Source organism: Elephas maximus, chromosome 19, assembly GCF_024166365.1.
Source record: "Elephas maximus indicus isolate mEleMax1 chromosome 19, mEleMax1 primary haplotype, whole genome shotgun sequence".
In the NCBI taxonomy this organism is placed as follows: domain Eukaryota; kingdom Metazoa; phylum Chordata; class Mammalia; order Proboscidea; family Elephantidae; genus Elephas; species Elephas maximus.
This window is the reverse complement of record NC_064837.1, coordinates 51,811,397-51,828,270: the sequence shown is the minus strand read 5'-3', so window position 1 is coordinate 51,828,270 and position 16,874 is coordinate 51,811,397. Positions and strand designations below refer to the sequence as shown.

The 16,874-nt window shown below is 46.9% G+C and overlaps 1 protein-coding gene across 4 annotated transcripts in view; it reads left to right on the top strand.

The window, feature by feature from the left end:
- Positions 1-3,101: 3,101 nt before the first annotated feature.
- Positions 3,102-16,874, top strand: part of PLEKHM1 (pleckstrin homology and RUN domain containing M1) — a 48,342-nt gene continuing 34,569 nt past the window's right edge. For 2 of the 4 annotated variants that reach the window (XM_049858990.1, XM_049858993.1), the window contains exons 1-4: positions 3,120-3,220; positions 11,895-11,983; positions 12,967-13,214; positions 15,319-15,945. In XM_049858990.1, the coding sequence (XP_049714947.1) occupies positions 11,936-11,983; positions 12,967-13,214; positions 15,319-15,945 (923 nt within the window). In that variant the 5' untranslated portion in view covers positions 3,120-3,220; positions 11,895-11,935. Of the gene's footprint in view, positions 3,221-6,328; positions 6,730-11,894; positions 11,984-12,966; positions 13,215-15,318; positions 15,946-16,874 lie in introns of those variants that run through there. The other 2 variants (XM_049858992.1, XM_049858991.1) reach the window with 2 other exon arrangements.

Below are 16,874 nucleotides of genomic sequence, written 5' to 3'. Positions count from 1 at the left end.
CCACCTTGCTTAAAATTAGTTTAACACCAAGGGACTACTTTGTTTCTATGTCTTCACCTCTAATCTTGCTCAAACATCAACCACTAGTTCTCTGGAATGCACTCTGACCTATCCAGCTTCAAACAGAGGAGGGGTGGCTCTCACTCCTGGAAAGAGAATTACTCAAGGGGCAGTTCACTCCATGCAGTCGGGGGCCAGAACCCCAACTAAGACAGGGAGCAAAGACCCTGAGATGGGAGGGTGCCTGTTTGAGGAATACCAAAGAGATTGGTGTGGTTAGAGGAGAAGCAAGTAAAAGAGAGACAGGCTATACTATCAGGGAGGTAATAGGGGTTTGGGTGTGGAGCCTAGGGACTTATTAAGACAAGACAACAGAGGGCCCCCCAAATCTGGAAACAAAGCAACCAAGAAATTGGGCCCAGTCACAAAAATAAAGCCATTCCCCAGAACAATGGGGCAGGGTATCAGAAAATACCTGGAAGTTGTCTTTCAGAAGTAGCTGGAGAAAACCAGCCCCAAGGACATGCGCAGAACATCCACCTGTGACCGCTGTGTGACCTCCACCAGGGGCAGTGAGAAGCTGCAGCAGCAGCCAGGAGGCTGCGGAGACACGACACCCCATAATAAGTCCTGCTACGAATCCCAGGTGCCTGCGGGACAGGAGCCATCTTGGAAAGCTGCTGCGCACACACAGGCACCGAAGTTAACATATCCTTGCCTATGCCTGTGAATAAACATGAATCTTTTCCCACCCAAGAACATTTTTAATTTTTATGGTGCTTTAAGTGAAAGTTTACAAATCAGGTCAGTCTCTCATACAAAAATTTATATACACTCGTAATTGCTCTCCCCCTAATGAGACAGCCCGCTCCTTCCCTCCACTCTCTGTTTTCGTGTTCATTCTACTAGCTTCTGACCCCCTCTGCCCTCTCATCTCCCCTCCAGATAGGAGATGCTAACATAGTCTCATGTGTCTATTTGATCCAAGAAGCTCATTCTTCACCAGCATCTTTTTCTATCCCATTGACCAGTCCAATCCCTGTCTGAAGAGTTAGCTTTGGGAATGGTTCCTGTCTTGGGCTAACAGGAGGCCTGGGGGCCATGACCACCAGGGTCCTTCTAGTCTCAGTCAGACCATTAAGTCTGGTCTTTTTATGAGAATTTGGGATCTGCATCCCACTGCTCTCCTGCTCCCTCAGGGGTTCTCTGTTGTGTTCCCTGTCACGGCAGTCATCGGTTGTAGCCAGGCACCATCTAGTTCTTCTGGTCTCAGGCTGATGTAGTCTTTGGTTTATGTGGCCCTTTCTGTCTCTTGGGCTCATTTTAATTACCTTGTGTCCTTGTTCTTCATTCTCCTTTGATCCAGGTGGGTTAAGACCAATTGATTCATCTTAGATGGCTGCTTGCTAGCGTTTAAGACCCCTGACGCCCACTCTTCAAAGTGGGATGCAGAATGTTTTCTTAATAGATTTTACTATGCCAATTGACTTAGATGTCCCCTGAAACCATGGTTCCCAAACCCCCGACCCTGCTACGCTGGCCTTCAAAGCATTCAGTTTATTCAGGAAACTTCTTTGCTTTTGGTTCAGTCCAGTTGTGCTGACCTCTCCTATATTGTGTGTTGTCTTTCCCTTCACCTAAAGTAGTTCTTATCTACCATCTAATTAGTGAATACTCCTCTTCCTTTCTCCCTCCCTCCCCCCTCTCATAACCATCAAAGAATATTTTCCTCTCTGTTAAAACTATTTCTCAAGTTCTTATAATAGTGGTCTTATACAATATTTGTCCTTTTGCAGCTGACTAATTTCTCTCAGCATAATGCCTTCCACCGGCCCAAGAACTTTTAAAAACCCAGGCCCATCTTTTGTTCTGTGAGACGGGTGTATGCGTTGCTTTAGGCTCTCCTCATTTCCCCTTGCAAACCTCTTCAATACAGCTCTGCTCATGCGGAAAACTCTACATGCCTTACCTGCTCATTTTTGACCAGTGAGAGGCAAGAACCTTATTCCTGTAACACAACTGCAGCATTAGAGTGGAAGCAGGGGCTGGGACCCCGACCTCAGAAGTGTCAGAGTCACTTTCCTTCCAGGAGAGTCTGAGGGAGCATAGGACACCAGACAAGTTAGTGGAGCTCGCTTCCAAGAACTGGGTTGTTCCCTAAGCACCACTGTATGTCCTTAGGACTTGCATGTAGCAGCACTCCTCCCCCCTTTTCCCGCTCATATTCAGGCTCTCAGGCCCCCATTTGTCCAAGACATTCCCGGCTAAGGCGGCCCAGTTACCGGGCCCTGCGAGCACTTCGCTGCGATAGCTACTTTTTGATATTTTGTTCTGAGTCCATTTGAAAGAGAAATGTCACATTCTACGATGGAAAGAATAAACTTAATGGCTAGATGAGAATGAGCGGATCCTTGAGCTTCGTGCCACGCGGGACGGATGGGCGAAATACAGAAGAGTGCTCAGAGGACCTCAGGGCACTCCTGTGGCATAAGGTGTAGTCCTAACATGTATGTCTTTCCTGCGAACGTCTGGTGAAAAGATTCCCACTTGGGACCGCTCCGCACGCCGGGCTGCGCTGGTGCCCTCCGGGAGGCAACCGCAGGAGAAGTATTAAAAAGCAAAAGCCCAAACCCACTGCCGTCGAGTCAATTCCGACTCATAGCGACCCTATAGAACGGAGCAGAACGGCCCCATAGAGTTTCCAAGGAGCGCCTGGCGGATTCCAACTGCTGATCTCTTCGTTAGCAGCCGTAGCATTTAACCACTACAGCACCAGGGTTTCCAGGAGAAACAGTATTGGTACCATTTTTCAAGCGGGAAGCCTGAGGCTGTGGGAGGCAAAGTGACGGCTCCAAGGTGACGCAAATGGTGCTGAGGCCAAGCCAGGTCAGGGACCCAGAAGCCACGATCTGTCGCATACCCTGTGGGAACAGGGGCCCAGCACCAGTCTTGGGGTCCCATACCTCCACACCATGCCCCTACACTGGCTTCTGGGAACTGCCCCCGGAGGGAGCGGCTGACCCCGCCCCGCGGCCCTGCCGGACTCCATGATTGGCTCTGCGTGCCGGAGGCGGGGCCAGGGCGCCGTGCCAACGTGATGGCGTCAGACGTCGCTGGAGCTGCTTCCTGTTGTCAGTGGCCGGGAGGGCGCAGCTTCCGGTTAGAGGCTGAGGGGCTGCAGCGCCTGTGAGTGACCCTCGCCCCCTCCCCGCTCCCTTTGGTGAGTCAGGGGTCAGGGGGCGAGGAGGGCAGCTGAGGGGCGGCGGGGCGGAGACGCGAGCGGACGATGGGTCTCCCGCCCTCTCCGTGATCACAAACCCTGGCTGCTTCGAGACCGACTTCAGAGCCCCCTACCTTTCCCAGCCCAAGCCCCCCGCCCCGCCCGGTTCCCTGTCCGCCCCACTCTGACCCCAGCCTTCGGCCTCCATTGCCACTGCAGGGCCGTCCCCTCCATCTTCTCTCACCCGTGACCTGAACCCAGCTCTTACCCCCATCCTCTCACTGTCCATCTTGCGTAAATGCAGCGTCGCCCCAGACCCCACTCTAGCCCAATTCCAACCGCAATCTCAGCCACATTCCTCTGCCTCCCCCTAACACATCTCATCCTTACCCCTCAACCCCTCTGGCAATCCTCATTCACTACGCAAACCTCCCCCAGTTCACTATTTGGGATTTTCCTTTTGTGTTCAACTTTCTTATCCCAATCTGTCATACACCCTTTCTGTGCTCCCTGAGGTCTGCTTTCATTTAAGAACCACCACCGAAGTAGGCGCCCTCCTTGAGTGCACCCCTTTCTTCTTGATAATTATGATCATAGTCATTTCCCAGGTTTTATATGTATCTTGTTCTCACAGACTTGGTCTCTAACTCCTTAGTTCATACACTTTTTCACTTTATAACTCCAGTCGTCCTTCCACCTCCTACCATCCTGGAGGACACCCCATTCCCTAAGTCTTTGCTAAACTGCCCCCAACTCTTACTGCCCTGTTTCCTGCTAACCCTCATCCAATCTTCTCGAAAACCAAGTCTCTGTGTCCTTTCACCTCTGCTGTCCCCACCCCCATACTTCACACCCATTCTTCTCTTGACCCAGCCCACATTCAACTGCATCCCCTGCCAACCTCACCAGCTGCCCTTTGGCAGCCAAATCTAGGTGCTTGTTTAGAGCCAGGCAATTAGAGACTGAACAGCTTGAGTGGGTGTGTGCAGGGCCTCAGGTGGTAAATAAGTGTCAAGGAGTAGACCCCTCTGGAGTTGAAGTTTTTCTTAGTGCCTAATCCCCTGTACCTCTTCCCAGGGACATTGTTTCTAGCATTCATATTAAATTACTGATGCTGACTGCTGGAGTGGTAGGCATCATCGAAATACTTGGAAGGTGAGGGACAGTCACTCATCCAGCTCATTAGGCCTGGGGCGACAGAAGCCATCACTTCCTTTTGGCTGGTATTCTGGCCTTGAAAACCTCGGAGGGCCACTGTGTGAGGTTGGCCGTAGTCACAGAACCCAGTGTTTCTACCTGCCAGTGCTGATTGTAAGTCAGTCCCAACTCTGAACACAGGGGACATGATAGGTGCCAGGGGCAATGTTGTATGTTGTAAAGAGTATAAGTGAGTAGGTCCTGGGGAGGCTGAGACCTAGGTGGATACAGATACCACTGAATCGCTTCATTTTTTTGCAGGTGCTGGATCATTGAGTTTTGACTGTTTTAGGTCACTCATGACACAGGGAGCCAAGTTATCTCAGAGTAAATGAGGCAGAAAGACATCCTGAGGCACCCAGGCCCCATGCTCAGCATTTATAGTCTCCTGGAGCTTTTTGATGCACATCTTCTCCAAACTCTGATGGCCTGGCTTTAGAAGAGTTGGCCATCCTCATACAGTAATTTGAAAGGGCCCCCAAAAGAACCCATTGTCTTTGCTTACCGTTTTACTGTTATAGTCTGTGATTCCTCAAAAATCGAATGTGGTTCAGTATCCCCCCATTAAAGTGCAATATATCTACATGGTTTTCAGCCTTATCCACAGTTTGGTTTAATGGAAAAAGTAATGGTCTTAGTTCTCTAGTGCTGCTATAACAGAAATACCACAAGCGGGTGGCTTTAACAAACAAATTTATTCTCTCATAGTCTAGGAGGCTAGATGTCCGAATCCAGGGGGAGGCTTTCACTCTCTAGGGGACGGTCCTTGTCATCAATCTCCCCCTGCTCTAGGAGCTTCTAGGGACCCCGGGTCCAAAGGACATGTGCTCCTAGCTCATCTAGCTTGGTGGTAGTGAGCCCCTTTGTCTCTCTGCTTGCTTCTCTCTTTTATATCTCAGAAGAGATTGAAGATACAACCTAATCTTGTAGATCGAGTCCTGCCTTACTAACATAACTGCCTCTAATCCTACCTCATTAACATCATAGAGGTTAAGATTTACAACATATAGGAAAATCACATCAGGGAACAAAATTGTGGACAGTCACACAATTCTGGGGATCATGGCTTAGCCAAGATGACACACATTTTTGGGGGACACAATTCAATCCGTCACAGTAACATAATGGCCCCACCACTTACAAGTTGTATACCTTAACTTCCCACAGTCTATGAAATGGAAATAGTAATATTGCTCTGTGCTTTATTTTTATTTCATTCATTGATTCATTCATCAAGCATTTATTGAGCACATCATGCTTAGCAAAATACAGGGTCAGCAGAAAAGAGGAAGACCGTCAATGAGGTGGATTGACACAGTGGCTGCAACAATGAGCTCAAGCATAACAGCGATTGTAAGGATGGCTCAGGACCAGGCAGTGTTTCATTCTGTTGTGCATAGGGTCGCTATGAGTCAGAACCGACTTGACGGCACCAAACAAAAACAACTAACAACTACTGTGTGCCAGGCACTGTTCTAGGCACTGGAAATGCGATGGTGAATAAGTCAGGCAAAGTGTGCCTGTTTTCATTTATTCAGAATTTGGTCCTATCTAGAATCCTACAGGATATGGGTCAGGAATATGGGGGAAATGGGATTACTGGGTGGAAGGGAGGAGGGAGGAAAGAAAGATATGCGGTGTTCACCAACTTCATAGGTCTGTCCTGGCCCACTAGTCCTTGGTCTGAGAATCATAAGCTTCTAGAAGTTTCTTGCCGTATAGCTAGCATTGAATTGCAACAGAGTCCACCCTCATCCCCAACCCACACAGGGCAATTTTCTAAAAATCCAACTTGGATTTCTTCAGGTGGAAGGAAGGTGCTGTTTACTTACTCAGCGCTCATATGTCTGAAAGATCAACTGCCTTTCTGAATCAGATGACCTTGTCATTCTTTTCCATACTGACTACTTTGTCATTCCTTTCCAACTGAAAACAACATGAGTCATCTATTGGTACAGCAGCTGAGTGTCCTATGCCAGGCTGTTCTGAACCACCAGGTACTGGATTAGATTCAGCCGGTGCTGGCAAGGCTGTTGGGAGTGGCTGAGAAGTCTAAAGAGAAGAGCTTGCTGTTTACTGATTTGCGTTGAAAGCAGTGAAGCCAGTTTATCCATTTCTTCTTTTAATGTAAGTCTTCGTCTAAGCCATTATTTTCTCTTTGGTCTCCAGAGGAAGTGAGATTGGACATATACAGAAAGCCAAGCAGTATAATGAAGAAGAGGAAGCAGGACAGTTCCTTCCTAACTGTGTGCTAGAACATTTAAGAAAGGCAGCTCTGAAACTTGGGCACTGTGGAATGGACCTTGGCTCAGGTGATTGGGGCTACAGATCTGACTGGCAAGACGTGTTGGTTTTAGGCCTTGTTTGATGGTAGATAAAATGGAACTTCTGCATCTCTTAAAAAATCTGTAACTAACTTTTGCCTGAAATTCTTTGAGCCAGAGACCTGAGACGGTTTGATGTGCTGGAAAGAAACAGGACTTGGAATGCAGAAAGCAGAAAGTTCAGTCCCTTACCTGAGGGCCATTTCTACACAGCTTCGGTTTTCTTTCCTGTAAAATGGAAATAACCATCCTCCTTCCCAGGATTGTTCTAAGAATTAAATGAAGTTAGAGAATGAGATCAGAAAAGCTTGCTTTGCTCACTCCAGAGAGCTGTATAAGGAGAAATCGGTGCTCGGACTGGAAGTAGACAGAGCCTCTGTGTCACGTGATCTGGAGTTCTTAAAAGGGTAGAAACCACCTTCTCTCCACCTCAGACTTCCACTGTAATCTTTTGAGAGCAGTTTATGGTGTTGCCCAAGTTTTCCCATTACTCCCGTCATCGTAGAGGTTCCTTGAAGCTCTACCTCTCTTGATTTGGTATTTGGTTTGGGTGAAAAGTGCTTGAGGACAGGAAGCAAACTCAATCCCATACAATGGTAGATTTGAGGCCTGGCCCGTAGGATGATGGAGTGCTGACCCAGCAGTCAAGAGACCCAAAGCCCTGTTCTGGTTCCACTAGCAATTTCTTGTGTCCTGGATGGTCAGATTCCTGCCTCCGAGCTGGTTTCCTTCCTCTCTGAGGCGTTATGGAACAGATGTGAATACGTACGGTGACTTGGCTTCCTTCATAGAAAGGTATGCCCTGAATTGTGGCTTGAATCCCAAAGACTTAGTCCTGTTTTTGTGAATTGTCAAGTGACTGGCTTTCTTCCTGGATTCCTCTGAGCTATTGTCATTTTACGGCTTTCTGACACTGTTTGAGGAGACAGTTAATTGCCTGGCCCTGCTCTGACCTCTTAGCTTCAGTTTAATTTGGTTTAGCAGAGGGTTACTTGGCTGGAGCACTCATTGACTGCCCCCCCCCCCACAAAGAATATGCTGTTATTTTTTATGTATTTATTTTTTGACATTGGGAATATACACAGCAAAACATACACTGATTCAACAATTTCTGTATGTACAATTCAGTGACACTGATTACATTCTTAGACTTTTGTAACCATTCTCACCCTCCTTTTCCAAATTGTTCCTCCCGCCATTAACATAAACTCACCTCCCACTAAATTGCCTGTCTAATCTTTCTAGTTGCTATTGTCAGTTTGATCCCACATAGATAGTCCTTAAAAGAACACAATGCTCACGACAGACGTTCTTTACTGGTTAAGCTAAACGGTTGTTTGGTTTAAAGAATACTTCAGGGGTATTTTTGGTGTAAGGTTTAACGATTATCTCAGCAGTAGTTTCTGGGGTTAAGCATACTATATTATTCTTATTTAATTATAGGTCTTTGAGTCAGTTCATTCTGGTTTGAACCCCTGCTGATAAATTTGCATTTCCACCCCAGATATACTGAATCAGGATCTACAGTTTAATAAGATCCTCAGGTGATTCTTAAGCATAATAAATTTTGAGAACCACTGCTTTACTAGTGGTTCTCATAATTGGTCGCTAACCAGCAGTATTAGCATCACCTGGGAACTTGTTAGAACTACAGATTCTCGGCAGGTATTTGAACCGAGATAAAAGGTTTGAAGCCCTGGTTTGAACTGCTGACCTTCCGATTGTAGCCAAGCACTTAAGCACTGAGCCACCAGAGCTCCTTGTGTGTTTGCTAGAGATTTGTTTAGGTATGAATATGCCTGTTCCCTTCTGGTCTTTCCAAGTTGCTGTGGTGGGGCTGGGCCAGCCAGCAGCCCCCCTCAGGCTCAGGCTCCCCCAACCACCCTGGGGGAGGAAGCCAGCTGCCCCGAGGTCTCGCTCATCCTTGGTGGAGCTGGCCTTATGCCAGGACCTGGGATCTAGCTCACTACTGCCCTGCAAATGGGGCCTGACCCACCTCTTGCTGAAGCAACACTCAAACCTGCAAGAGAAACTGAGGGCTTCAACAATAGAAAAGAGAAGTTCATTTTTTTTTAATTATACTTTCGATGAAGTGTTACAGAACAAACTAGGTTCTCATTAAACAGTTAGTACACATACTGTTTTGTGACATTGGTTACCAACCACACGACACGTCAACACTCTCCCCTTCTATATCCTAGGTTCCCTATTACCAGCTTTCCTGTCCTCTCCTGCTTTCTAGTCCTTGCGCCAGGCTGGTGTGCCTCTTTAGTCTTGTTTTGTTTTATGGGTCTGTCTAATTTTTGGGTAAAAGGTGAACCTTAGGAGTGACTTCATTACTTAGGAGGTAAAAGGGTGTCCGGGGGCCATACTCGCGGGGTTTCTCCAGTCTCTGTCAGGCCAGTAAGTCTGATCTTTTTTTGTGAGTTTGAATTTTGTTCTACATTTTTCTCCAGGTCCGTTGTGATCCCTGTCAGAGCAGTCAGTGGTGGTAACCGGTCACCACCTAGTTGTGCTGGACTCAGTCTGGTGGAGGCTGTGGTAGTTGTGGTCCATTTAGTCCGTTGGACTAATCTTTCTCTTGTGTCTTTGGTTTTCTTCATTCTCCCTTGCTCCAGACGGGATGAGACCAGTGGAATATCTTAGATGGCCCACTTACAAGCTTTTAAAACCCCAGATGCTTCTCCCCAAAGTAGAATGTAGAACAGTGTCTTTATAAACTATGTTATGCCAGTTGAGCTAGATGTTTCCCGAGACCATGGTCCCCACAGCCCTCAGCCCAGTAATTCCATCCCTCAGGGAGTTTGGATGTGTCTATGGAGCTTCCATAACCTTCCCTTGAACAAGTTGTGCTGGCTTCCCCAGTATTGTGTACTTTCTTACCCTTCACCAAAGTTACCGCTTATCTATTGTCTATTTAGTGTTTTTCCGTCCCCACCCCACCCCTCATAACCATCAAAGATTGTTTCTTTTCGTGTGTAAACCTTTTCATGAGTTTTTATCGAAACGGTCTCATACAATATTTGTCCTTTTGTGATTGACTTACTTCACTCAGCATGATGCCCCCCAGATTGATCCACGTTGCGAGATGCTTCACAGATTCATCGTTGTTCTTTACCGTAGCATAATACTCCGTTTGCGTATGTACTGTAGTTTGTTGGTACATCCATTTATCTGTTGATGGGCATCTAGGTTGTTTCCATCTTTTTGCTATTGTGAACAATACTGCAGTGAACATGGTTATGTATATGTCTACTCATGTGGCAGCTCTTATTTCTCTAGGATATATTCCTAGGAGTGGGATTGCTGGATCATATGGTATTTCTATTTCCAGCTTTCTAAGGAAGCACCGTATTGTTTTCCAAAAGGTTATATCATTTTGCATTCCCATCAGCGGTGCATAAGAGTTCCAATCTCCCCGAAGCCTCTCCAACATTTGTTTTCTGTTGTTTTTAACTTGTGCCAGCAGTGCCGGGGGTGAGATGGCATCCCGCTGTGGTTTTGATTTGCATTTCTCTAATGGCTAGTGAGCAATCCCTTATGTGTCTGCCAGCCACTTGAATGTCTTCTTTGGTGAAGTGTCTGTTCATTTCCTTTGCCCATTTTTGTAATTGGATTATTTGTCTTTTTGTTATAGAGGTGTTAGATTTTCCTGTAGATTTTAGAGATTAGAACTTCGTCGGATTTGTCATAGCCAATTTTTTTTTTCCCAGTCTGTAGATTCTCTTTATACTCTTTTGGTGAAGTCTTTTGATGAGCATATGTGTTTAATTTTTAGAAGATCCCAGTTATCTAGCTTATCTCCTGGAGTTTGTGTGATGTTAGTTACAGATCGTATCCTGTTAATGCCATGTATTAGGGCCTCTAGTGTTGATAATCTTTATAGTTTTTGGTGTTATATTTAGGTCTTTGATCCATTTTTAAATTAGTTTTTGTGTGTGGTGTGAGGTAAGGGTCCTGTTTCATTTTTTTTTTTGCAGGTGGACATCCAGTTTTGCCAGCACCATTTGTTAAAAAGACTGTCTTTTCCCCATTTGATGGACTTTGGGCCCTTGTGGAGGGTCAGGTGACCGTAGGTAGATGGATTTACATCTGGGTTCTCAATTCTGTTCCTTTGGTCAGTGTTTCTGTTGTACCAGTACCAGGCTGTTTTGACTACCATAGCTGTATAGTAGTTCTGAGGTCAGATAGTGCAAGTCACCCTACTTTATTCTTCTTCAGCCATGCTTTACTTATCTGGGTCCTCTTCCCTTTCCATGTAAAATTAATGATTAAGAGAAAAAAAATTTCCATTAAAAAGCAGAGTTCACTGTGTACCGATTTCACCTATTCGTGCACATTCGTCTAAGCGATGGCGTTCTTTGCCTGTGTATTGAGTGGCCATGTCTACTGGGATCATAAAAAAAAAAACTGGGATCATAGATACCATTTACTGAGCACCTAGTATATATCAGGCCCTGTGCCAGGCATTTTACACACCTTCCTAATCTCCATCAGAGGGGTCCGATACCCTGCCCAAGCATGCCCAACTGGTTAGAGGCCAAACTGAGACTAGGACCCTTGTTGGCCCTGTTTCGACGTGTCCCAGTGCTGCTGAACCCAGACCATCATAGCCTGAAGGAAAAGCAGAAGTGTAGCAGATGAACCCTCCCCTTTTGAAGCCATTTCAGTTATAATTTTCAGTGCAGGCATGGGACTGGGCCATGAGTCGGGGCAGCTGCAGGGCCCTGAATGAATTCTGAGCCCCTGCTTCCTGGTCCCAAGGGGCGCTTCCTGCGCAGCATCCCTGTTGCACCCTCTCTTTGTATCTAAATCATCCTGTCATTCTCTGCTGCCCCCCCAAAAAAAAAATCCCATGGACACTGGCACTCTGCCAGCGTTTGGTGTAAAGCGCTCTTGGTGCCTATTCCTTGGGGAAGATCCACCCGTGGTGCACAGGGCTCTTTACCTCCTGAGGTCTGAGCCCTCTGACTTTTTTCCTTCCCTGTTTACTTCCTTAGAATCCACTCTCTGGTTTTTATTTTTGTACTGAAAAGGCCTTTCGGTTGCACTTTGAGTAAGATTCGTTGGCCCCCAGCTACCAGCTGGGGACTCTGGCTGGGAAAGGGAGTGACTTGGGAGCTTGCTCATCTGGCCCTCATCTTTCTCTGCAGGTGTCATGTGATTCTCTGTGGGAGCTGCTGCACAAGTGGAAATGCTCTCAGTGGTGGAGAATGGACTGGACCCCCGGGCTGCCATCCCGGTAGGCGAGCAAGGGAGGGTCAGGGTGGGAAAGGAGAGATCGCCATTTCATCAGCTTTTTATACTTTTAAATGAATGGGCAGTATCCAGAAAGAGGCCTCAAGTTGAGAAAAGTTATAGCAGAAGTAGGGTCTGAGGAGATCCTGCCATTTCTTGATCATCTTATTGGTGATAAAATGGGAGTTTACAAAAAATGGACTTAATGCTAGCAAGCAGCCATCTAAGATGCATCAATTGGTCTCAACCCACCTGGAGCAAGTAATAATGAAGAACACCAAAGACACAAGGTAATTATGAGCTAAGAGACAGAAGGGACCACATAAACCAGAGACTACATCAACCTGAGACCAGAAGAACTAGATGGCGCCTGGCCACAACCAATGACTGCCCTGAGAGGGAACACAACAGAGAACCCCTGAGGGAGCAGGAGAGCAATGGGATGCAGACCCCAAATTCTCATAAAAAGACCAGACTTAATGGTCAGACTGGGACTAGAAGGACCCAGAAGGCCCTGGAGGCCTTCTGTTAGCCCAAGACAGGAACCATTCCCAAAGCTAACTCTTCAGACATGGATTAGACTGGAATACAGGATGGAAAATGATACTAGTGAAGAATGAGTTTCTTGGATCAAGTAGACACATGAGACTATGTTTGCATCCCCTATCTAGAGGGGAGATAAGAGGGCAGAGGGGGCCAGAAGATGCCCAAATGGACATGAGGAGAGAGTGTGGAGGGAAGGACTGTGCTGTCTTATTAGGGGAAGAACAATTAGGAGTGTATAGCAAGATGTATGTAAATTTTTGTATGAGAAACTGACCTGATTTGTAAACTTTCACTTAAAGCACAATAAAAATTAACTTAAAAAAAAAAAATGGATATAAGATAGGTTGCCTGTGTGGTTGCACATGTATTTGCCAGTAGGCAAAGAGTCACATCCCCTGGAATATTTCTCTAAAGGCCTGTGTTATGTTTGGCACTGCCTAGGTCATCAAGAAGAAGCTGGTGGGATCAGTGAAGGCGTTGCAGAAACAGTACGTGTCCTCAGACACAGTGGTCACCAGTGAAGATGGAGATGCCAATACCATGTGCAGTGCCCTGGAGGCTGTGTTTATCCATGGCCTGCACGCCAAGCACATCCGAGCTGAGGCTGGAGGAAAGAGGAAGAAAAGTGCCCACCAGAAGTCTCTGCCTCAGCCTGTCTTCTGGCCCCTCCTGAAAGCCGTTACCCACAAGTGAGCTCAGCTGGGAGAGGCTTTGCTTTGGGGAGGAGTTTCTGAGTGTGGGACACTTGGCTCTTCCTCTTCAGCTGCGAGGAAAACTTACAGAGCCTCTCTGTGTTCTAGTGTAGAGATAGTGGATGGAGACAGTTGACCAAGCTTCCCAGGCAGTGTGCCACCAGATTTTGAGCCCCTTAGCCCTCAAAGGATGACCTGGGGCTGCTTTGTGCCCCAGGGCTGGCCTCCTGTAGTAGGAACAGCCTCTTGTTTACTTGAGGGTGCCACAGAAACATTTTGTATATTTGTCACAATGTAGAAATTTTGGGAAACATTGCATTAGATGAGGGTTGGCAGGCTAGGGCTCATAGGCCAAGTCTGTTCCACCACCTGTTGTTGTAAAGTTTTATTGGAACACAGCCACACCCATCTGTATTCATACTGTCTATGACTGTTTTTCCCCAACTGTGGTATAGCTGAGTAGTTCAACAGAGGTTGTATGGCCCACAAACCCTAAAATATTTACTGTCTGGCCCTTTATAAAAAAAGTTTGCTAACCCTGCCTTAGAATGTTTGAACATCTATGTGCAAAACGTTATACTGTAACGAAGGATAGGATTTTTTAAGGAGTAGAATCCAGTTAGAACATCTGAATATTCACCCGTGAGACATTTGTCTTTTTGGCCCTGCCCAAAGTATCTGGCACCGTGCCTATAATCAAAAATCAACCCCATGGCTGTTGAGTTGATTCTGAATCATTGCGGCCCTGTAGGACAGAGTAGAACTGCCCCATAGGGTTTCTAAGGAGCAGCTGGTGGATTCAGACTGCCAATCTTTTGGTTAGCGGCTGAACTGTTAACCACCACACCACCAGGCCTCCCTACTGTGCCACCAGGGGTGCACTGTGCCTCTGAGGGCTATTAAATGCCACCTTCAGGCTGGAGGTGCCTTTTCAGTCTCTAGTCTTCCTTTCCATGCCTTACTATCACTGTCCTATCTCAGGTTCTTACTTGCTCCTGGCTGACAATTGGCTTTCTAATTGTTCCTCTTATCTCATTCTGTCTTGCATTAGGTCAGTCAGCAGGTCAGCATTTACTGAGCTTAAGCAACTGGGAGGTCAGTTATTGAGCCCAGTAGAGTGTGGTCAGTCCCCAGTACAGTGTGGTCTGCCCACCCACAGAGGAGACATGCACAGAGGGCTAGGGTAGCTCAGAGGAGGGGCATTTACCTCAAACTGAAGGGTTCAGGAACTGAGTTTGGTAGACTTGAGGCCTTATCTTTCTATTCAGAGAAGTCCCCCCTGAAATCTGCATAGTTATGGCCAAGTCACACTTTCCTGCACAAAAACCTGTAGCCCATAGGCTCCCAAATGCCATCCTGGGGCTGCTGCCAGTCCCCTCGAGTCTGGTTCACTAGGTTGGGGGCTCAGAATCTGTGACCTGATCAAGTTCCCTGGGTGGTTCTGATGCACAGCCTGTCGTGGGAACCATTGCCCCACTTTGTTGTATCACTTTGATCCTCAAGACCTTTTACTACCTGGCTTTGCAACTGAATCACCTCCCCATGTTGTAATCAGAGTGCTCACGACTGCTGCTACATGTCTGTTGCTTTCCTACCCTTCTGTGCCTTTTTTTGTCAGTCTCTTGTGTCCAGAAGGTTCTCCTTCCATCTTTGTCTCTTGAAATCCCTCAGGGCTGCCTTTTCTATGGCATTTTACTCACCCTAACCCTGAAATATACCAAAAATAGGGCTTGAATCACATGTGCCATTGAAAGGCAGTTAGTTGCTGAGAGCAGAGACCATGTCTTTACTCTGTATCTTCACAGCTCCGAGAAGCTTGCACTTAGGGGCTCAGCAAACATGTCTTAGATGAGTAGATCAATGCCATGGGCCCAGGGGATAGTATTAATAAACATAGAAATTCATGACGCCAACCTTGAAACCTTAGGGGGTTATAGATTAGATATTTCTGAATTCCCCTTAAAACACTGTTATCCAGGATTTTGTCACGCCTATGTATACTTACAGTCATTATGATTGATTCTTGCTAGCTAGCGGAGAAAATGACATCTCAGTGATTTGAGGTAGTTACTTGAGACAAGCCTGTTTTCCCCCTTCCCAGACACATCATTTCAGAATTAGAGGACCTGGTCTTCGTCAACACGGATGTGGGCCGCTGCCGGGCATGGCTCCGACTGGCCCTCAATGATGGACTGATGGAATGTTACCTGAAATTGCTCCTCCAGGACCAGGCCCGGCTGTGTGAGTACTATCAGCCCACAGCCCTGCTTCGAGATGCCGAGGAGGGCGAGTTTCTCCTTAGCTTCCTGCAGGGACTAACGTCTTTGTCCTTTGAACTCTCATACAAGTCTGCCATCTTAAACGAGTGGACACTCACCCCATTGGCCCTCTCTGGACTTTGCCCCCTCTCTGAGCTCGACCCTCTCACTACCTCGGGTACAGAACTACAGCGGAAGGAGTCCCTGGATTCAATTTCCCATTCCTCGGGCTCAGAGGACATTGAAGTCCAGCACTCAGGCCATAAGATCCGGCGGAACAGGAAGCTGACTGCCTCCTCCCTCAGCCTGGACACAGCCAGTTCATCGCAGCTGTCCTGCAGCCTGAACTCTGATAGCTGCCTTCTCCAAGAAGATGGCTCCAAGAGTCCAGACCGTTCTGAGGAGCCCATGTCCTGCGACTCAGACCTGGGGACAGCAAACGCTGATGGTTCAGATCGGTCTCTGCAAGAGTGAGTACCTGCCTCCCTCCCTCTCTCTCCTTCCTTCCTTGCTTTCATGTGGGATTTGTGATTGTCTGTCACTGAGCACTGAACTCTATTAGGGTATAAAGCCAGACAAAGGAGACATCATCATCCCTCTTCTTCAGGGACTATTGAAGCCGGGAGCTGTAACTGGAAGCAACATGGGGGCAGTGGGAAGAAGGGACATAGGGCTCAGAGCAGATTTAAGGTCCAGCTCTGACTGGATAGCAAGTTACTTTGTCTTACTTAGTCTCTCTGAGGCTCACTGTAAAATATTTGAGTGTAAAAAATTTTCATCTAGAAGGGAGGAAGCTAACAGTTCAGATTATCTGCAACTTCCAAAAAATACAGTGAAGCATAATGCATACGGGTGTGATATAGTGACAAAGAAGATGTGGAGAACGTGAAACCTGAGTGGCCCATGGAGGAGGTGGTAGACAACTGGGGACAAGCAAGTGTGTGGAGAAGTGTGTGGTACAGATTAACCAACTAGAAAGGGAGAGCCTGGGAAGGAACCTTCTTCATACAGCCTTTTTTTTTAATTAATTTTTTGAATAGACAACCCATTTTTATGGTTAAAGAAAAAAAAAAGGTATCCCTGGTGGAACAGTGGTTAAGCGTTCAGCTGCTAACTAAAAGGTCGGCAGTTTGAACCCACCAGCCACTCTACAGAAGAAAGATGTGGTAGCCTGCTTCCATAAAGATTTATAGTTTTAGAAACCCTATAGGGCAGTTCAACTCTATCCTGTAGGGTTGCTATGAGTTGGAATTGACTTGACGGCCACAGGTTTGGCTTTGGTTTTTTGGCCACTCCTGCTGCTCCTACCTTGTTTCAGGTCGTTACAAGTTCCCTTCTGGTGTGAGGATAATACTGGATTGGACTTGGAGCCAGACCTGGTTTCAATCCCTGTCCCACC